Below are 23302 nucleotides of genomic sequence, written 5' to 3' on the forward strand. Positions count from 1 at the left end.
AACGGGGGGCGGGGCCTCCCGGTGACCCCGCCCCCCCTCTGACGCACGGGACATGACGGGACTTCCCTGTGGCATTCCCCGTGACGTCACAGGGAAGTCCCGTCAAGTCACTGTGCGTCAGAGGGGGCGGGGTCACCGGGTGGCCCCGCCCCCCATTATTTAAGAACCGTCAGACGAGGAGACACCGTCACACAGCGGGAGCCTCCCTCCATGCCAGCATGGGTGTGGAGCGGCCCGGAGAAGAAAATAGAGAAGAAGAGAAGAAGATGAAGAAGATGAAGAGAAGAGTGGGAGCCTCCCCCCATGTGTCTCTCCGCCGAGGATTAAATAAAAATAGCATGCAAAAAAGAGATGGGGGGAAAAAAAAGGGGGGAATATATGCAGATCCTATGCAAACAAATTCATACCCTTTTCCTTCAATTAAACAGATCACCAATTAAATCACTGCTTTCAAAATACCAATATTAAACAGCAATTGAAATTATCAGCATTATCAACATCTATCCTTATATTATCTTAAATTATCTTAAATTTTTAGTTGCAAACGAATTTTCAAAGGCTTTTTTTTTTAGTGATATCAAGAATAATATTATTATGCTTTTTTTTTTTATTTGGGCAAGTTACCACAACACCATTATCCCGTAGTTTTTAAAGATCAAAGATACAACCATGTTGGTGTCCCTTGTCAATTTTACATTGTATTTTTAAAAATGTAACTACCTACTCCCAAACTGTCATTTGAAGTAAAACACATAGCCAAGTATTATTCTATACAATTTTGTTTATTGTACATTAAAAAAAGAAAACCAATAAAATTAGACATGCTATTTGCCAATAGAACTTAACCAAAAAGGGCATTCTATGCATCCAAAAATATAGAAAATATACCAAATCAAATCATTATTCAACCAAAAAAACAATGTCAAAGCAATAATAAAAAAACAATGTCAAAGCAACGTCATCTCCTCCGATTCTGCAACATGTCTGGTTGACGAACAGCCGCTCAGAAACGAACTGTAAAGCACGAAATGAAAAGTGCTAAATTAAAAACGTGAAAAGAAAAGCACGAATCAACACTCACCAAACTTCTACTAACACGAAATTAGCAGAAGGAGCCCAAAGGGTGGCGCTAAAGAGCTGAAAAACCACGTAGTACGTCTAATACGTCACTACGTTCATATTTGTTGGCCAACAATTGGGTGGCCATGTGTATGTAAGACAAGTTTGGGCCAACGCCCTTCGGACAAAGTTCCATGGTTTTGTTGACCAACAATCCGATCATGTGTACGAGACTTAAAGGTGTATCTACTGGTTCTACGCAGATCATAGCTTGATGTTCAATGGAGATATCTTCAGAATCACAGCAGGTTTGCAAAAACAGCACTGTAGTATTTTGCTGCAAAAAAGGAAAGAGTCAAATGAAAAATTGTTTCGTTTAGGGTTACAGTTGGTTTTGCAATTGTTTTTTCCTAGAAGGTAGTTAAAGTATAACTAAGGCAACACATTTTTTTTTTTTTGGATAGAGTGGAGAGGGATTAGAACCTCTGTCAGTTGTTATCCACTGTCTGTGCCCATGTTAAGGAGATTCACTCTCTCTATTTGTCCTGTTTTATCATTATCACTGAAAGTGAAAGTAAAAGAAAATCCCCAAATTTGGGTTGTCCCCAGAAAAGCATCAGAGGGGAAATCTTCCAATGGTGATGCTAGTTCTGGTGACCTAGGGGTCCCCAAGGAATTCCCTTAATTAGCAGGGATTTCCTCTCGCTGTTTGGCTATGGGACAGGAAGTAAAGGGAAATCTCCGCAATTGGACACAGATGGTAGAAAAAAAAAATCTGACAGGGGTTATAACCCTCCCTTACTCTATCCAAAATGAAAAAAAAAAAAAAAGAAGCTTTGCCTGTAGTTCTACTTTAATGCACAAACAATTTATACTTGCATCCTTATATTCTTATACACAAGGGGAAGGGGGGGGAATTAATACAATAAAGTGTCTCAACTGGAGGGCAGCCAATCAACTTTCAAATTTTAGTTTCCTAAGCTGTGTGGAAAAAAAATGAAAAGATAGAAACTGATTGGGCAAAGGCACCTGTTGAGATAGAACTTGTCTCAGACTCTTTTTATCAGTTCCCTCCAATGTATTTACATGTTGTTATACAAGTAAAGAGCAGTAAAATGAAACAAGGCATATTTCCCACCTGTGCTACCTTCCAGAGTGCCGGTGTGAAAGCTCTGGTTTTACAGAACATTTTTATTTTAATATTTTTCACATGTGCTTGGGGTGTGCATTTAATATTGTGAATACTGTGACTCTGAAAAACATACAAATTTACAAAAGTGAGTACACCCCTGTGAAGTGAAAATGTCCAAATTGGGCCCAAAGTGTCAATATTTTGTGTGGCCACCATTATTTTCCAGCACTGCCTTAGCCCTCTTGGGCATGGAGTTAACCAGAGCTTCACAGGTTGCCACTGGAGTCCCCTTCCACTCCTCCATGACGACATTACAAAGCTGGTGGAATTTAGAGACCTTGCGCTCCATCACCTTCTGTTTGAGGATGCCCCACAGATGCTTAATAGGGTTTGGGTCTGGAGACATGCTTGGCCAGTCCATCACCTTTACCCTCAGCTTCTTTAGCAAGGCAGTGGTCGTCTTGGAGGTGTGTTTGGGGTCGTTATTATGTTGGAATACTGCCCTGCGGCCCAGTCTCCGAAGGGAGGGGATCATGCTCTGCTTCAGTATGTCACAGTACATGTTGGTATTTGTGGTTCCCTCAATGAACTGTAGCTCCCCAGTGCCGGTGTTCTATTAGAAAGCCTCTTCCCATCAGAAAGTGCAACCGAAGTGACGTTCCGTCACGGCCATCTTGGTACACCCGCACTCATCCGCACTAAGCCTACAGTCAGAAGGCAGCAAGCGGATATCTTTTTACACCCACCAGAGTTTTGCGTTTCACACTTATTTTTACCAGTAAACTGAGCTTATATAGAGAAATACAGTATTTGTAAATTCGTCATGATTGTTTTGATGTGGAATCTTAAAATCAGCGGTGTTCTGTCAGATTAACAAACATGTCAGATCAACAGGCTTGCCGATGATTTTAAAATTCAACATCAAAACAGTGTCACAGACTTCCAAAGACTGAATTTGACAATATAAGCTCAGTTTACTGGTAAAACTAAGTGTGAAATGAAAGACTTTGGTGGGTCTAAACAGATGTCCCCTTGCTGCCTTCTGACTGCAGACTTACTGCGGACGAGAGTGGGTGCACCAAGATGGCAGCGACGGAACGTCACTTCCGTTGCATTATCTGATGGATAGCGGCTTTCTGACAGGACACTGGCAGCACTCATGCAGCCCCAGACCATGATACTTCCACCACCATGCTAGGTAAAACGCACTTGTCTTTGTACTCCTCACCTGGTTGCCGCCACACACATTTGACACTATCTGAACCAATTAAGTTTATCTTGGTCTCTTCAGACCACAGGACATGGTTCCAGTAATCCATGTCCTTAGTCCGAGGCCTGTTCTGAGTGGAACCTGTCCTGTTAAACCGCTGTATGGTCTTGGCCACCGTGCTGCAGCTCAGTTTCAGGGTCTTGGCAATCTTCTTATAGCCTACAGTAGGCCATCTTTATGTAGAGCAACAATTCTTTTTTTCAGATCCTCAGAGTTCTTTGCTATGAGGTGCCATGTTGAACTTCCAGTGACCAGTATGAGAGAGTGAGAGCGATAACACCAAATTTAACACACCTGCTCCCCATTCACACCTGAGACCTTGAAACACTAACGAGTCACATGACACCGGGGAGGGAAAATGGCTAATTGGGCCCAATTTGGAAATTTTCACTTTTGTTGCCAGCGGTTTACACATTAATGGCTGTGTGTTAAGTTATTTTGAAGGGACAGCAAATTTACACTGTTATACAAGCTGTACGCTCACTACTTTACATTGTAGCAAAGTGTCATTTCTTCAGTGTTGTCACATGAAAAGATATAATCAATTATTTACAAAAATGTGAGGGTGTACTCCTTTTGTGAGATACGCTAAATTGCCATTGAAGTGGACTCTGGGGTTGATTTACTAAAACTGAAGAGTGCAAAATTTGGTGCAGCTCTGCATTAAAACCAACTTCCATATTTTTGGTTTATGTCAAAGTTTAATTAATTGAAAAAGCTGCAGTTAGAGTTGATTGGCTACCATACACAGCTGCACCAGTTTTTGCCCTCTTCAGTTTTAGTAAATGAACCTCTTTGCATTAAAGAAGAAGTTCAGTCAAATAATTAAGCCTAAACCTACTCCCACACCCATTCTAATCCTATTCTATCTACCCTGTAAAGGAAAGATGTCTACACTTAACTATTTTGATGTTGCTGTGGTCCAGTCCAATGATCTCTCCATCGGCTGGCTTCAGTTATAGATCGCCAACAATGACTGCAGAGCCTGGGCGGTGACATCCCCGATAGGCTTACTAAGGATCGTCCATTGTCAGCTGTCACTCCTCTCCACTAAAGACGACGACTGGACCCGATCAGATGACAGGACGTAAGCAGCCTCAGAATAGGTAAATATGGACACCTTTCCTTTTACAGGGTAGATAGAATAGTCTTATAATGGGGGTGGGAGTAGGTTTAGCCTTAGTATATGACTGGACTTGCACTTTAAATACATTTGGGTCTTAGTTTCCACCAAGTAAAAATGCACATGGAAAAAAAAACACACCCAAGGGGGAAAAATTATGTTTACTGTACCCCCTGGCTACTGCATGCAGTACCTATGGTGCTGCCATGGGCCATTTAGAGACATCCAGAGAATGTTGAAGATCCCAGGATGTTCTTACATAGTACACAAGCATCTTGTTGACCAATGGAATCCTCAGTGTTCCCAAGATCTTGGTGAATGGCCCTTGATATCACCCCCACCTAGGCGCCACAAGCGAAAGTGTGGTGTATGGTATGTATACTTAAGTGAAGTTTTTTTATTTTTTTTTCAAAATCATACTTCACTAGGTGGATGCAGCATCGGTCCGATGCTGTATCTGTCCCTGTTGGCTGTAAAACTGAGAACTGAGCGATCAAACACTGCCGATCGCTTCATTCTCAGAGCTCTGTGAGCAGAGAGCCGGTGACTGTCAGTCACCGGCTCCCTGCTCTGCCCCACCCCATGCATCACTGGAGCGCTGGGCTGTGGAGGGGGTGGGAACGGCTCGTTGAGAGACTGAGCCAAGTGCTGATCCAGGGTTGTAGACGGATCCTGACTGTTGCGATCTTGCCTGAGCCTTAACCGGCTTTGTGATGTCAGTCGACAATGGGCTTCAACCCGCTGTCTGCTGAAAACAAGTCACAGCAGTGCAGAACAAACTGCACTCCTGTGATTCACAGGAGAAGTATGGCCACTGAGCTTTGACTGGACTTCTCCCTTTAAGTTGTTTTCCTCAGGGGTGGATTTCTTTGTTATGGTTTCATGCAACCCTTTTATATGGGAAGTGGCGGGCTAACTAATAAGCGCACCTTGCATTTCAATGCAAGTTCCACTTTAAAAACCTCTTCTAAGCATTGTATTAGCATTGAAAAACTGATTAATGCAAAACGAAAACTATGTGTTGAAACCACGGTTGCAAAAAAAGGTGCGTAATTCACAAACTCACCTGGCTTTTTCTTTAGGGCTAAAACTCCAGTACAAGCCACCAATATAAGTAGAAGGACACCTCCTGCAAGAGCTATGCCAACAATGGAACCCTCGTTCAGGATTCCTATGTAATCAGGAACTGCAGAACAGAATGATACAATAGTAATTAGAAGAGACTATAATAATAAAGGCAATATAGAATTAAAAATAAGAAAAACAATCAAGGCAGTTACATGAACATTAAATAAGAAGGGAGATGATATTAAATGGCGCCTTATAGATAGATAATAGTATTATCTATATCTATTGTCTAAATACAAAAGTAATTTGTATCTTGGTGTGCTTTGTGTATTTCTTCCAGATCTGTGCAGTAATCCAGTGCGAGACTCCCTCTGTGCAGGAGCTTCCTGTAATAAAAGACCTGTCATTGCTTCTCTTTCTCCTTGTGCACAGTGACTGGTCTCGTCTCCGCCCCTTCCTGTAGCTATACCTTATTTCAGTGGTTCTCAACTCCTGTCCACAGGACCCACCAACAGGCCAGATTTTAGGCATTACCTTGGGGGAGATGCAGACTAGAATACTGCATTCACTGAGCAGCAAATTATATCACCTGTGATGTATTTCAGTTATCTTGCAAACCTGGCCTGGAGTCGAGAACCACTGCCTTATGTGATCAAAAGTGTCTAAAAGGTTCCTTTAATACTGCCATTCTGGCAGCATACAAAGTACTATTGCAGTGGTATTGGGTTCCAGCACGTATTGCACATGCCAACCTCACCTCTAGCGATAGCTGCTTCCGGGGATGTGGCCATCGTGGGGATGTAATTCACATCTGGTGGGCCTGCCCACGAATAGTGGGGTTCTGGTCCAGAGTATTTGGTTTGTTGTTTTCTCTGTTCCATTTAAATGTCCGTAAAGAGGACAAATTTGCACTATTACACTGCCCCATACCGGGTTTGTTTGCTCATCAACAGAAATTGGCAACCTATCTGTTCATAGCGGCCAAACGGACGATTGCTCAAGCATGGAAAAAAAACCTCAGTCCCCTTTCAGGAAGTGAAAAACCGCCTGACATCCATGATGGTCAATGAACAAATGTCTAGTATACTCAAAGACACGCATGCCAAGTTCCTTAAAGTTTGGGAGCCTTGGCTGGCATATGCCTTCCCCGAACTCCCTCTGGCTAGTATGGATCGGCTCTGACTGGTTTCCTGGATGGTACCGGGTCCCCCTCTTTTCCCTTTCCCCCCTTCCCACTTTCTCTTATTCTCCCCTTCTTTTTCCTATTTATCTACGTTCCTCTTCTCTTACCAGGGCTCCTAGCCCCCTTTTTTTGATTACTAACAGAAGCCCAAGAAAATCTAAATGCAGAGTCAATGCATTATGTCCTGGTCCTTCCTGCACTTCTGGGGCTCACCCCAAATTATGTAAGTTGCACTCAGGATTTCTATGACTGTTAATTAGGAGGCTGCCCTCCTCGTTTATGTTGTATTCCCTTTTGTTGTTTTTGTCTCTTATGCGCCAGTTCCAGCCTCTGCGTGGGCGATCTAGGTGCCTTTGACATTGTTGTATGTTTAATACTACTTCTGCAATAAAACTTATTGAACCAGAAAAAGTGTCTAAAAGGTTCCCATTGGGGAGACTGGATCATGAGATGGGAAAGCTCTGCATTGGAGACAGAAACTTTTTAAGCCATACAAATGATGGAATTGGTATAAGGTGCTATTTTTACCAACTAAAGTTTTTTGTTTCAATCTATCCAATCCTTAGATTTACACACACTAAATACAATTATATTTCTCTGATGCTGTTATATAACAACAATCACATCCCTCCTCCCAGCCTGTGAGTGAACAGTAAAAAGGAAAAGCAGCTAATGAGTTAATTTCTCTGAAGGGGAAGGGGGTAAAGGGCCGAAGGCCCTCGTTTTGACTCAGACAATGGACAAAAGTATAATAAAAGGAATATTTTATTAACAACAAGATTACAACAGACAGGTCGTAGATAGAAAAAAGTTAAAAACATTCAGTACATATTGACAGAAACTTGAAACCGAATAGATGATAGTGAGCCCTTGTGCTTCAACGTGTTTCGCTATTGCTTCTTCAGGACACACAGGATTTGGTTCTTTCAACTAAACTCCGTGTGTCCTGAAGAAGCAATAGCAAAACGCGTATTGTCAACATGTACTGAATGTTTTTAACTCTTTTATATATATGACCTGTCTGTTGCAATCTTGTTGCTAATAAAATATTCATTTTATTATACTTTTGTCCATTGCCTGAAAAGTCAGAACGAGGGCCTTCAGCTTTTTCAACCATTTACGAGCTAATTTCTCTATCCCTCTGGACTTTTCTATTAACATACTTTGTGTTAGCACCCATGCACAGCATCACAACTAACCTGCTTCTTGCACTGCTTCTCCCCATCCCTATCTGAGCTCTGCTGTACAAGGAATGCAACAAACTGATACCAAGTCAAATTAGGATACTTACACTGATTGCATTGAAAAACAAAACAAATGTAATGATGTGTTGATGAATACAGAGCTGCATTAATTTGAAGTTCATTTTATAGTGGGATTTAAAGAGTAACTCCACTTTCATGGGGAAAAAAGTAATTAATAAAAAATAATATAGCATATACCATTGTTACAGAAGTCATATTGTAATTTAATGTTTTTAGAAACTGCCTTTCTATTTCAAGCTGCAGCACTGCAATTTTAAGTAAAAGTCAGTGAACTATGGAAACCTGGAAAATGTAGTTTCCTGCTTGTGTGATTGGCTCGCTGACTTTCCCAGAAGTCTGCAGTAAGATACAAGTGAGTTTTATGCATCCCTTGCAATAGGAATGTCATTCTTGGTGAGATTCTCCCTAGGGGATAAATCATTTCTAAGGGAATGCAGACCCTGCAACTTTTCTCATCAGAATACTGATGGCACACCAGGTGATTATAATGAATTCAACCCCCTATTCAGAATCAGTCTGCAAAAGACATGGTCAAACAAAAATCTATTTCTTCAGAGCAGAAACAGGTATAAATCTGCAACAAATCTTGTTAACCTCTTGTCGCCCACATAATGCATATGTGCAGCAGCAAAGAGGGTATGCTTTAACACCCACATACCACATGTATGCATCTATGGACAGCAGAGGTTTCTGTATTGACAGTGTGCTCTCTACTGTAAGTTGCTACCCATTGCATTTGCTAGCATGCAATAAAATACCTTGTAACATTCCCAAAAAGCTACTGAACTCCAGGATGTCTTTTGATACTACATGGATTGACAGTGGCTGAGGGATCCTGTGTACCTGGAAAGTACCCATCAATAACTACAGTATATTGAAACCATCACCAGGATGAACATTTGGGTTCATAGCAGCCCCTTTGCCTATTAAGGTTATATTGTATCTTCAAAATAGTCTCTGCATGTATTTTCTTAACATAACACATGGTGAGATTCTTAGTACCTTCAAGGCATTTTACACACCTTGAACTTTATCATTGATTTTTGCACTGCTTAATGGAAAGTCTGATGTCTTGTGATATAACTGGTTTCATTATTTCACAAGCTGGTTATAACTGGAGTGTGGCAATATTGAACCTTAAAGATTAGAGGTCACTGTGTTGACTGTTTTTCTCATAATGGAAGCTTTGATAATAGTTGTATTAGTATATGGGCAAACGTTTGTAGACCCCGGACCACAACACCTACTATATGGCTAAAAGTATGTGGACATCCCTCCAAAATATTGAGTTCAGTTGTTTCCAGTGAATGATACTGTTAAAGTGGTTGTAAACCTCATACATGAAATATGAACAAAGCATATCATTCTATAGTGAGTGTTTGTTTCAATGCAGAGCACCACATATAAATTTCTGTCCACTGCCTTGCTCCTCTGTTATAAGCACGAGTCACGTCTGACAACCTTTCCTGACACTAAGAGGAAAATAGTGACGAAAGGGCACAGTCTGTGATTGACAGCCTCAGCTCAGCTTGTGTGCTATGGGAAGGGGGTGTGTCCCTTCCCTTCAATCTGCTCTCAGAGATCTCCTTATTGATTTAACTTCAGCTCCCCACCCCCTGTTTTTCAGAGCTGAGAGATTCTATGTAAATTCTGTACATGATTTGATGAGTTTGGTGTGGAGCAACTCAAGTGGCCTACACAGAACCCTGACCTTAACTCTATTGAACACCTTTGGGGGGAAGTGGATTGCCAACAGCAAGTCAGGTCTTCTCATCCAACCCGACCTCACAAATGCTTTTTTGGCTGAGTGGTCACAAATTACCACAGATACACTCCAAAATTTTGTTCAAAACCTTCCTATAGGATCAGAGGCTCCTATAGCCGCAAAGGTGGGGCAATTTGATATTCATGTCCATGGATTTGGAATAGGATGTCCAACAAGCTCATATACAGTAGGTGTGATGATTAGGTGTTCACAAACATTTGGCCAAATTTTGTATTTTAGGGGACATTTTCATTAGGTATAAAGTTGTTCTGTAAAACACTCACCCCATTTCACAGTAAGAGTCTCCTCCAGGCTGCTGTGGTCCACATGACAGGAGTAAGTGTCTGCTTCCTTGGTTGGCACTTCCACACTGACTCTGATCTGATAGGTGCCATCAGGATGGGGGAGAATTGGACTCATTTCATCTGAAGGAAGATGGTCCTCCCCATTCCTCACCCACTTCACATCCACAGGTCGGGGGTGAAACCCGTACACCAGGCACTGAAGTCTCGCAGTTCCATTGAATTCCTGACTTGTGATCTTTAACTTTGGCACAACTGAATGGTACAAAGAACATTTATAGATTTATCTTACCTAAGTTGATGATTCATTAGGCATAATTCATAGGTTGTTTTATGTGACTGGCATCCAACTTTAGTGATGACCCCCTAAGAAGGTGTTCAATTAAGCAGTCTGAATAGTGCACTGACTTACTGCTGCCCTAAAATCACTTACCAACCCACAAGCAGTGTTCAAATGACCAGCATTCATGCTTTCAATATTTTTTTTTTTTAGGTTTTATTTACTGAGTGTCCAGGCGAGAAAGGGATAGGGTTTACATGATACCCTAAACAGCAACTAGTACTCCTTCTGTTCAGTTCAGCCCCTCTCAAAATGAAAAGTTGTGCCTTTAAGCAGAGACCAGCCATTCTTCAATGTGTGCTTTTAGACTCACAGCGAGCTTTCTGAAGGTACTCCCCTTATTTAGTAACTTTTCTATATTCCAGGCCCTAGCATAGGTTCATTTCCAAGCCTTAGGGACTTGACCCTGAAGTTGATGAGGCCTCCCCAGAAAGCACACCTGGGAAGCACAAAAAGACTCCTCGCAGTGGACCTCCTCCCCAGGCAAAACCTGAGAGGCACAGACTAGGTCCTTTGAGTCACATCCTATCCAGGCAAAGATCCTTCGAGAAGGGCTCCTCAAATATTTACCTTCTTCTCAGCCCACATCACTGGAAATAAACCTTCTAGTGACTGACCACAATAAAATAACCATTCATAACTCACTATTATTATTATACAGGATTTATATAGCGCCGACAGTTTACGTAGAGCTTTACAACATTTGGGCAGACAGTACAATTACAATACAATTCGATACAGGGGGGAATCAGAGCCCTGCTCCTTATTAGGGATGAGCTTCGTGTTCGAGTCGAACCCATGTTCGACTCGAACATCGGCTGTTCGATCGTTCGCCGAATTGCGAACGTTATGGGCCGTTCGCGCTAAATTCGTGTGGTGCGTCACGGCCCATAATTCACTGCGGCATCGCAGTGCATTGCTGGCTGATGATTGGCCAAGCATGCACTATGACCCGCATGCTTGGCCAATCACAGCGCCGTCAGTAGAGAGAGCTGTAATTGGCCAAAGCCAGGGTGGCTTTGGCCAATTATGGCTCAGGGGATTTAGTACACACCCCACACTATATAAGGCCGCCTGCACGGCGGCCCTGTGTAGTGTGTGTTCCGGTGTGCTGAGAGATAGAGAGAGAGAGAGAGAGAGACAGTGTCATTTGATTTGAGTTAGATAGATTAGGCAGAACAGTCAGTCAGTTAGCTGCACTTACAGTGTATTGTGTATATATATGCATCCCAGGTGTTGCATATATATATATATACACACTGTATTCAGTTTAGCTAGATCCGTTCCTGTTATCTTCTATCTAGACTATTTACATTTAATGCAGTGCGTCCTGCTCACAGTGTTCAGCTAGATCCGTTCCTGCTATTTACATTTAGTGCAGTGCGTCCTGCTCACAGTGTTCAGCTAGATCCGTTCCTGTTATCTTCTAGACTATTTACATTTAGTGCAGTGCGTCCTGCTCACAGTGTTCAGCTAGATCCGTTCCTGCTATTTACATTTAGTGCAGTGCGTCCTGCTCACAGTGTTCAGCTAGATCCGTTCCTGCAATTTACATTTAGTGCAGTGCGTCCTGCTCACAGTGTTCAGCTAGATCCGTTCCTGCTATTTACATTTAGTGCAGTGCGTCCTGCTCACAGTGTTCAGCTAGATCCGTTCCTGCTATTTACATTTAGTGCAGTGCGTCCTGCTCACAGTGTTCAGCTAGATCCGTTCCTGTTATTTACATTTAGTGCAGTGCGTCCTGCTCACAGTGTTCAGCTAGATCCGTTCCTGCTATTTACATTTAGTGCAGTGCGTACTGCTCACAGTGTTCAGCTAGATCCGTTCCTGTTATCTTCTAGACTATTTACATTTAGTGCAGTGCGTCCTGCTCACAGTGTTCAGCTAGATCCGTTCCTGCTATTTACATTTAGTGCAGTGCGTCCTGCTCACAGTGTTCAGCTAGATCCGTTCCTGTTATCTTCTAGACTATTTACATTTAGTGCAGTGCGTCCTGCTCACAGTGTTCAGCTAGATCCGTTCCTGTTATCTTCTAGACTATTTACATTTAGTGCAGTGCGTCCTGCTCACAGTGTTCAGCTAGATCCGTTCCTGTTAAATTCCTACTGACAGGCAGGCTTGTCTGGTTACAGTATATAAAGCTACCTGAAGAAAATTACAGGTGTTCTATTTGATCCTATTAGTACCACGGTCAGGCAGCTAGACTATTTACATTTAGTACAGTGCGTCCTGCTCAGTGTTCAGCTAGATCCGTTCCTGTTATCTTCCTACTGACAGGCAGGCTTGTCTGGTTACAGTATATAAAGCTACCTGAAGAAAATTACAGGTGTTCTATTTGATCCTATTAGTACCACGGTCAGGCAGCTAGACTATTTACATTTAGTACAGTGCGTCCTGCTCACAGTGTTCAGCTAGATCCGTTCCTGTTATCTTCCTACTGACAGGCAGGCTTGTCTGGTTAACAGGGGCGTGTAATTACAATTTTTGATGCAATACTTTGCAGCAGGGCTCGTTCCTGCGTTCCAACTAGAGTGTCTGTGAGGGGTTGCAGTGTTGTGGCACCAGCACCAGTGCCTAAGGCCTAATTTTTCAGCTCCTGTTCAACAGGGGCATGTAATTACAATTCTTGATCTAATATTTCACAGCAGGGCCCTGTGAGGGCTTACAGTGTTGTGGCCACAGCAACACCTAAGGCCCAAATTTCTGCTGAGTATATAGGGCAGGACCCTACTTTCAAACATCTAACTTACAAACGACTCCTACTTGCAAACGGAAGGAGACAACAGGAAGTGAGATGAAATCTACCCCTAGGAAGGGAAATTCTCTCCTGTAAGAGTTAATATGGGAAAACAATTTCTCCTTTCCACTGATGCTTTCCAATCCTTGTTCCACAAAAAGACCCAAATTTTCAAAAAACATTTTTCATTGGGACAAAAAAGTGAGGTGAAATCTTCTGAAGAGGAGGAAAGACAGCAAAACAAATGTCACAGGGGTGATAACCCTTCCCTATGTTTTCCAAAAAGCTTAGAAAAGATTTTTTGGCTGGAGCTAAACACGTTAAAAATGTTCAAAATTACAAACAGATTCTACTTAACAACAAACCTACAGTTCCTGTCTTGTTTGCACTGCCTGTATACTGCTGTTCAGAGTATATAGGGCCTGGTGGCCCCACACCTTTCCTTATTTTAATTTGGGTGCGGGGTTCCCCTTAATATCCATACAAGACCCAAAGGGCCTGGTAATGGACTGGGGGGTACCCATGCCGTTTGTCTCACTGATTTTCATCCATATTGCCATGACCCGACATGACATTAAACCCGCAAGCAGTTTTAAATGAGATTTTTTCCTTTAAAAATGACATTTGGTGCAGGGACTGTTCTAAACATGGGAAACACGCGTCACTTTACAGGCATACTATAGACACCCCCCAGGTACGATATTTAAAGGAATATTTCACTTTTTTTTTTTTTTACTTTAAGCATCATTAAAATCACTGCTCCCGAAAAAACGTCCGTTTTTAAAAGTTTTTTTTGCATTGATACATGTCCCCTGGGGTAGGACCCGGGTCCCCAAACCCTTTTTAGGACAATACCATGCAAATTAGCCTTTAAAATGAGCACTTTTGATTTCGAACGTTCGAGTCCCATAGACGTCAATGGGGTTCTAACGTTCGTGCGAACTTTCGGTCCGTTCGCGGGTTCTGGTGCGAACCGAACCGGGGGGTGTTCGGCTCATCCCTACTCCTTATAGCTTACAATCTAGGAGGCAAGGTCAAGTTATACAAAAGGGTAATAGCTGTGGGGGATGAGCTAATGGAGAAAATAGTGCAGTTGTTAGATGGAGGCAGGATAGGCTTCTCTGAAGCGGAAAGTTTTCAGGGATTGCCTAAAAGTGGATACGTTTGGAGACAGTCTGACATTGTTTCTTCTTGCTCTGTCTACTGGATAACACTCCTCAGCAACAGGCAGAAGCAAATCATAGTTTGAACTTAAGGGAAACTCAATGAATGCAGAAAACGTTAACAATTAGACCTCAGGCTGACTACAGTCTAGCTGCAAACACTAACTAAATGTAGACGTGCAGTACTCAGACTTTGACAGGCCTGTTACACTGTTGTCATAAACAATTATGTAGCACCCTCTACCTACACTTTCAAAAACCTACTTTTAGCACCTACCTAAAATAAATTCAATCAGGCCTAGCCTGTTTGTTTTCATCTGCGGGGCTGGATCATCTTATTGATTCCATAATTGATTCCGGGCTTCCCATAATTTCCCTTACCCTATCCAAGTTCAAAATCCCTCAATAAAATACAAAACAAACATACAGACTGTTCATTGTCTCAAGAGTGACCGGGAAGTGAATGCTGGGCTGGGCAGGGTGATGGGCCACAATATCCAGCAGCCCCTACGGGGCTAAAAGCAGCTTACCAGAACAGGCTTATGGGTGGGTGAACAAAGATATACTTGCCATTCACCTGTGTATTCCTTTTAATAACTGAAATATTTTTTAGTTTAGTTAAAGGATATCCTTTCACAGCCCTATCCTAATGCATCCTTTCAAAATCCTGCAAGATGTTCACTTTGTGGCCAAGAGGCCTCCACACAGCTGCTACTTCAGAAATGTCCCAACTGGGCTCTTGGTCAATGAAAAGTCAAGCTCAGAAGAAGCAGTGCCCAACTGATAATTCAGAAATGGCAGCTGAGAACTTGTCCTTTTAAGTGCACAGGTAAATGGTAAATGCTTTATTTGAGCACTTATCCCTAGTTGGTCCAGCTGCACCTGCAGGGCCAATACTAACCTGTTCCTAGTTTGCAAGATCTTCTCTGTGTGCCAACTACTTCAAAGCCTTTTACCACAATTTTCTCTATACATTTCAATGGAAAGTCTTTAAACAGCAGGCACAAATCTTTAGACTATTAGTAAATATCAGTGCACTGATGATGCCCACACAGAGATTTAAGGTTCATGTAAACCCAAAGATAAATGTAATAAGTCAGGACTAAAATAATCATAATAATTAGATTAATAAAAAAATGGGTAAGTGAGCTACTGTATAAGTTTTTACTACTTGGCATCTGGATGTTTTTTATTATTTTAATGTGATTTTTATGCATCAGTAATAAATTACTACACTCTATCTGGTCCGTTTTGGTATTTGGCTCCTTGCGCGAGCGCTTCTTTTCCATCTAGTGGTGTTGTGGGCATTTACAAATCTCCCCCGGTGGTGGGCTGCTGCTACAGTCAGAGGACCTCAGGTGAATGTATGGAGCTGGATGTCCATTGAATGAAGATGAGATTGTTAATTCCCAAAGCGTGATTTGCTGCACTGGCAGCTAATGAGCTGGTGAGTGCGGTCTTATGCCGCGTACACACGGGCGGACTTTTTGACCGGACTGGTCTGTCGTAATATGCTAGTATGAGATGCATACTAGCAAATTATGACTTAAACTGCCCGGGGCCAATTTTTTTTTCTTGGTGTGGTTTACTACTGCTTTTAAAGGACTTTTTAGTAATTATGCATTTTTTGTGTGAGATTTTCACTTTCACATTTTTATGCACTTAATTTATAGTGGATGTTTTAATATATTATTTACTCCATTACTTATTTTGCTGTTGCTATATTAAGGTGCTGCACCTTTATTACATGTAAACTCAACCTCTAAAATGTTATATGTGCTTTATTATCTAAACTTCATTTCAAAAGTGATTTTCAAGATTTTAAAATCTGCAGCTTTTAATAAAATATTAACTGGTGATCCTGTCATGAAGGTCTTTATTCCTACATTTCGTGTTATAAGGAGACAATACTCTGCCCCGTCTTCCAATAGTGCTCCTGCCTGTCACACAGGCTTCTGGTGATGACTACATTTGGATGCTTTAACCACTTCAGCCCTGGAAGATTTTACCCCCTTCCTGACCAATGCGTTTTTTGCGATTCGGCACTGCGTCGCTTTAACTGACAATTGCGCAGTCGTGCGATGTGGCTCCCAAACAAAATTGACGTCCTTTTTTTCCCACAAATAGAGCTTTCTTTTGGAGGTATTTGATCACCTCTGCGGTTTTTATTTTTTGCGCTATAAACAAAAAAATAGCAACAATTTTGAAAAAAAACGCATTCTTTTTTACTTTTTGCTATAATAAATATCCCCCAAAAATATTTTTTTTTCCTCAGTTAAGGCCAATACGTATTCTTCTACATATTTTTGGTAAAAAAAAAAAAAAAAAAAAATCGCAATAAGCGTTTATTGATTATTGGTTTGCACAAAAGTTATAGTGTTTACAAAATAGGGGATAGTTTTATGCCATTTTTATTAATATTTTTTTTTTACTAGTAATGGCGGCGATCAGTGATTTTTATTGTGACTGCGACAATATGGCGGACACATCGGACATTTTTGACACTTTTTGGGACCATTGTCATTTATACAGCAATCAGTGCTATAAAAATGCACTGATTCCTGTGTAAATGAGACTGGCAGTGAAGGGGTTAACCACTAGGGGGCGGGGAGGGGTTAAGTCAGTACTAGGGAGTGTTTTCTAACTGTAGGGGGGATGGGCTAGCTGTGACATGTCACTGATCTCTGCTCCCGATGACTGTCACTAGGCAGAACGGGGAGAGGCTGTTTACATTAGCACCTCTCCGTTCGTCCTCTCCGTGAGGCGATCGCGGGTATCCCCGCGGCAATCGAGTCCGCGGGACCCGCGACCCGACTCACGGAGCTCCTGGCCGGCTGCGTGCACGCAATGGCACGGCGGGAAATTCAATGGGACTTACCTGTACACCCGTTTGCCCAGTCGTGCCATTCTGCCTACGTACATCGGCGTGCGCCGGTCGGGAAGTGATTAACACACATAGGGGTTGATTTACTAAAGGCAAATCCACTTTGCACTCCAAATGCACTGCAAATGCACTTGGAAGTGCAGTCACTTTAGATCTGAGGGGAAGATCTGAAATGAGGAGAAGCTCTGCTGATTTTATCATCCAATCCTGTACAAGCAAAAATGCTGTTTTTTATTTTCCTTGTATGTCCCCCTCAGATCTACAGCGACTTCACTGCCAAGTGCATTTTCAGTGCACTTGGAGTGCAAAGTGGATTTGCCTTTAGTAAATAAATACCATTGTGCAGACATGTTCTCACTATCAGCAAACCCACACCTGAGAAATGCCAGTCACTTGAGTAGACAAATATAAGCTATATATTAGTGCGCACTGTTCTCTAGAATGTATATTTAAATAATTGTGCCACTACTTAAATCCAATATTTAAAAACAAAAAGGTGAAAATATATATTGCAATAAAAAAAAAACATACATTTCACTGTAGTACTAAAGTATAAAGTATATCAACAATCAACACGTAAAAATACTCTAAAAATAAAGCTAAAAATATATATATATATAGTGTCCATGAAATATATATATATATATATATATATATATATATATATATATATATATACCCCGTCGGTTTTAACAAAGCACGTACTAAATGCGTGAAATGTGTCAACATTTTTTTTTCTTGCCAATATGTCTTGTGTCTGTTTTTATTGATGTTTTTTTGAATAAAGAAGCTTTTATCTGCATTATATGGGTGTGCAGCCTTCCAATCTTCTTTCTTCGCATGTACTCTGCAGCAATGACAGGGCATGCACCGCATGCATAGCTTGATTGCAGACATCATCATTGCTGGTTCACCGGGATTGTTTTTACTCCTCCACCACAGTGATGTGTGCCACGTTCGCTCCCTTAAGAAACAAGCTCACCAGATGCTGTTGCTATTCACTCTCGTGTCTGGCAAATCTCGCCTATATGTCATATTGAAGAGCTGCTAATGAAAGCCAAACTCCATCCAGATACTAACTTGAATCTCGACATGTAGGGTTAAAGGTGAAGTCAGAGCCTCCAATAGTGTAAAAACACCTTATGGTAAGTAATTTAGTAGAAAGTAATGCACATACCTCATATAAAAATAAAACAAGCCTTCAATCATGCCTGGTAACGACGTGCTGCAATCTCACCATCCCTTCATTCGCATTTTTATTTTCAACATTCTGGCATCAGAATACAGTTGCTGTCTAGCCATGCACCGACGCGTTTCGTCATTTGCAACTTTGCCACAGGGTGACACATAAGCGAGATTTGCCAGACACGAGAGTGAATGGCAACAGCATCTGGTGAGCGTGTGTCTTAAGAGAGCGGAAGTGGCACACATCACTGTGGTGGAGGACTATTGGTGTTATAATACTACTTTGTTACACCTTTTTCATCACAGTTAAGTGGATTTGGTTCAATATTTCCTGCATGAGGTTATAAGATATTAATCTACATATATATATTTCTATGGACACTGAGTTATATTCATGGACACTATATATATTTATATTTTTTGACTATTTTTACATGTTGATGTAATTTTTGATACTACTGTAGATCTGCCTGCATCACAGTAGATACATCTCAGACTATTACACATTTTATTCTCACCTCTCTTCTCCAGCTCTTCTCTCCCATAGCAAATGTACTTCTTGAGAGCGCTTATGCAGTGTTCAGTAAGGTAGAATTTCACGTCCTTACCGATGTCGCTGTCACTGTTCCATCTCTGAGCGCTGATCTCTGCCTTCTGCATGCCGGGAGTCCACAGCAAAGTGTTTACATCAAATATCAAGAAGTCTTTCCCATCAAAGCCATACCTATAATATCCACTTCTGATGTCCTCATTATACATTTGACAGCCATAGCTAAGCTGGAGTGTGTGGGATGCTGTAGGGAGCATGAGTTAAAATGTAATATGTAAATGTAAGACAATAAGACTCCAATGATACACCAGATCTGGTTAAAGGGGTGACACAGCAACAAAACCATTTTTTTTTTTACTTTATTTTCAACTGTGATCCAGCCAGTAACGCACTTCCTGTTGTAGGGTGTCTCCAGTCCACTAGAGGAGCAACAGAGACATTTTGGATAGCAGCATGGTCAGTCAGATTTAGTCAGATTTAGATGGCAGCAAAATTGAAGCTTTAAAAATTCCAGCTAACAATTTTTATTCATTAACAGCGATTGTTTTTTTTCCCTTTTACATTAGAAGGAAAAGAGCTGACCCCTGTCAGTGGTAAATGGTTTTTCCATAGGTGTGCGCAGCCAACTGCATTAGGGTGTGCACCTCAAAGCTCAAGCACACATGCGTGTAATATTATATATATTATATATATATATATATATATATATATATATATATATATATATAGCTTCTCCTCAGAGAACAGGTGCAGGAACTCAACCATGGGGTGTTCAGGATTGCGCAGTGTATAGAGTGCGAAGCTCAGGGGTGCGCAGTGCACAGGGTGCGGCGCTCAGGGTTGCACAGTGTACAGGGTGCGGAGCTTAGGGGTGCACAGTGTACAGGATGCAAAGCTCAGGGGTGCCCAGTGTACAGAGTGCAGTGTTCAGGGGTGCCCAGTGTACAGAGTGCGGAGGTCAGTTGCACAGTGTACAGGGTGCAGAGCTCAGGGGTGCGCAGTGTACAGGGTGTGGAGCCCAGAGGTGCACAGTGTAAGGGTGCGGAGCTCAGGGGTGCACAGTGTTCAGGGTGTGGAGCTCAGGGGTGCACAGTGTACAAGGTGTGGAGCTCAGGGGTGCGTGGTTTTCAGAGGTGCATGGTGTACAGGGGTGTGCAACGTAAAATGCGCAAAGTTCAGGGGTGCACAGTGTACAGGGTGCGGAGCTCAGGGTTGTGCAGTCATTCGCTTTTCTAACACACCTGCTTTGCGCTCCAAGTTCACCTTTTTTGAAGCCTATTAGAGCCTGTGGCTCTAGTTAGGTGCTTCAAAAAAACACCCCTGCTGCTGTAATTCAGGCGCCTGACATCCGAAAAGGGTTCGGACGCTTTAATAGGGGGTGGCTACAGAGGTCATGAATAGATTCATGCTATGCGTGAATCTATCCATGATACATATAGGGGGTGGCTGGAGAGAGGGGGCGGTGCCAGTGCACCCTTAATGGAAGCAACGCCACTGGTGCAGCCGCTCAGAGGAGCGCTGTCATTTCTAAATACAGAAGCTGGGCTTCTGTATTTAGAAGTGACAGAGCTCCTCAGAGTGGAAAGCACAGAGCTACCAGAGTCCTGTGTGCATAGGCTGATTAGGGTGTGCTCAGGCACACTTGGCACACCCCATGCGCACCCCTATCGGTTTGTCTCAACCCTCTAACGGCCAGATTTGCTGGAAATTGAAAAATAAAAATACTGGACAGATCAACAGTGGAAAATAAAGGTAAACAGCAATATACTACTGCATATCTAAGAATTAGCAATATAATAAATGTTTGTTTTGGGGTTTAATACAGCATTAAACACTATTTTAATATTGAAAATAACAACTGAAGGGTTCCATCACTTACTTCTTGTGTAGTTGAACCGACTGGCCAGGATCATTAAGTTGTCTCTAAAGACTTTCTCCCATCCTTTGCGCATAGATGTCTGCCTCTCCCAGTAATCATCGTCCTCGTTCTCCTCCATCCACGATGTCTTTGGAATGTTTACATGACTTTCACTGCTATACATATCGATCTCTTGATCATCCACATAACCAATCGTCTCAAAGCGATACCGGCCTTCCTCAGGGTAGTACAAGCCAGTGTGATAGTAACTGAGCATATGGTCATCTAAATAATGTTCAGAGTATTGTGATTATTTTATATATCTATTGATATTTTTTTCACTGCTCCTGAGCTAAAATTTAGAAAACACTTCAGCGTTCGCCATTAGGTATGATATTTAAATTGCTGTTCAGTCTGCCATACCTTTTACCTCAGTGACAACCATTTTTTTTCTGCGTTCACAGTGGACATATATAATATTTTCCATTAGTTTAGTCTAATAGTGGCCATAAAAAATTATCAATGTTCGATTTGAAAAAATGATCAAATCGATCAAAGATTGTATACAGCAACAGGTCAATAGCTGAAACTGACCATTTTTTTCCGACACAGTCAAACGAAAATAAGAAAGCTCTCTGGCTGATGGTTGGCCTTTGGCCTGTTGCTGAATTTGATCATCGATCACTTTGATCATTTAGTCAAATCGAATATCAATCAAGTATTTTTATCTCTGCTTGTATGACCGCTATACACTCATACAGTGCCTATTACTGCAATTCTCTGCGTTACTGTTGATAACCGATTTTTAAGACTTCTGTATAGGGACCTATGGAGATGATGTTAAAAAAAAAACTAAAGTACATCTAATTGGACAAATGATGGCTTCATTCTATAAAGTTTAATTCTTACGTGCCAATTGTTAAGCAAATCTGTTGCCTTTAAAAGTAATATAAAAAAAATCCCCTAAAATAAGACTCTTAACACATACTTCTCAAGTGGTTAGTGAATTCTAATGTGCTTTTTTAGAGCAATGACCTCTAGGGCAGAATCGTACGCATCCAACACTTTTGGGGACATTGACCCTTAAAGTGGAGTTCCATCCAAAAGTGGAACCTACGCTTATCTGTCTCCTCCTTCCCCGGTGTCCCATTTGGCACCTTTCGTTTTTGACAGGTACCCTGTCCCCACTTCCGTTGGACCTTGCCGCGGCAAGGTATGTCAGAAGTCTGGCCTCCCTCCTCCTCCTTCCCCCTCCTCCTTCCCCTGCTGTCGGGCCAGAAGGAGAGCAAATCACACTTCGCGCATGTGCAGTAGGGACCCGCCGTGAAGCCGCAAGGCTTCACTGCCGGGCTCCCTTACCGGCAATGGTGGCGGCAGCACCCATGTGTTTTCTTAAACCTTTTGTAATAGAGTTAATTCTATTCTATTCTATGTAAATCATTTTTTTTTTTTACAAACATAGGTGCTTTATTGTTGTCCCTTAGGAAAATTTACAGTATATCCATTGGTACAGTACAGAGCATAGCATTGAAGTACACGTGTACATAAAGGGTGATATTGTTGCAAACACTTTTGCATGCAGTGCTAATACACAATTGTGAAAGTAGATAACATAGGTGCCCCTCAGTTAAAGTACATTGCAAATACATTTAGTCTGTAGAGGATGATTGCTTTGATTCCATTAAGTAGATGTCCAAGGGGCTAACACTTTCTCATATTTCCACTGGCAACCTCGGTTGCTGTATGTAATCCTATACATAGGTAGGGCAGCTTTAATCATTGCTTTCCAGGAGGAGATAGACGGGGGGTGGGCTCAATCCATTTAAGGAGTATCTCTTTTTTTGCATAAAATAGAAGGTAAGAGATCAATAATTTTGAGTGGTGGGAACGCTGCTTGTCATCATGAACCCCCAGTAGGGCCAGCTCGGGTTTTATTGGAGAAGATAGTTGCAGTCTAGAGTTAGTGACTTTGAATACTTTGGTTCAATGGGCCGAGATCACAAGACATTCCCAGAACATATGTAGGAACGTGCCAACTTGTGCTGTACATCTGGAACACTCAGGGTTCCTATCAGGGAAAATTTGATGTCGTTTTTGGAGTGTAAAGTATACCATGTGTAGGAACTTAACCTGAATGAGTTTGTCTTTGGAGGAGATGATCAGTTTGGGGCCATAGTCAAGACAGTCATCCCATCCCTCCCTGTCCAGTGAGGGTATGTCTCTGTGCCATGATTCCCATAATTTCTATAGCTTGGGGGAGTCAGTGCCCAGGAGTGCTCCGTATAAGGTGGAGAGAGGTTTAGTCCAGTTACCTGGGGCTAGAAGCTCTTCGATGGGATCAGCCTGGAGGAGAGGCAAACTCGGAAATTGAGCCCTGGTTGCATGGTGTAATTGCAGGTACCTGAATTACATCCAGCT

At 42.0% G+C, this 23302-nt stretch overlaps 1 protein-coding gene across 1 annotated transcript in view; it reads right to left on the reverse strand.

The window, feature by feature from the left end:
- Positions 1-763: 763 nt before the first annotated feature.
- Positions 764-23302, reverse strand: part of LOC141107529 (major histocompatibility complex class I-related gene protein-like) — a 79810-nt gene continuing 57271 nt past the window's right edge. The window contains exons 8-12 of the mRNA XM_073598324.1: positions 20906-21169; positions 18995-19270; positions 10150-10422; positions 5651-5770; positions 764-1396 (exon numbers count right to left, since the gene is read on the reverse strand). Coding sequence (XP_073454425.1) covers positions 1359-1396; positions 5651-5770; positions 10150-10422; positions 18995-19270; positions 20906-21169 — 971 coding nt within the window. The 3' untranslated portion in view covers positions 764-1358. The remainder of the gene's footprint in view (positions 1397-5650; positions 5771-10149; positions 10423-18994; positions 19271-20905; positions 21170-23302) is intronic.

Source organism: Aquarana catesbeiana, linkage group LG09 (assembly GCF_042186555.1).
Source record: "Aquarana catesbeiana isolate 2022-GZ linkage group LG09, ASM4218655v1, whole genome shotgun sequence".
In the NCBI taxonomy this organism is placed as follows: Eukaryota; Metazoa; Chordata; class Amphibia; order Anura; family Ranidae; genus Aquarana; species Aquarana catesbeiana.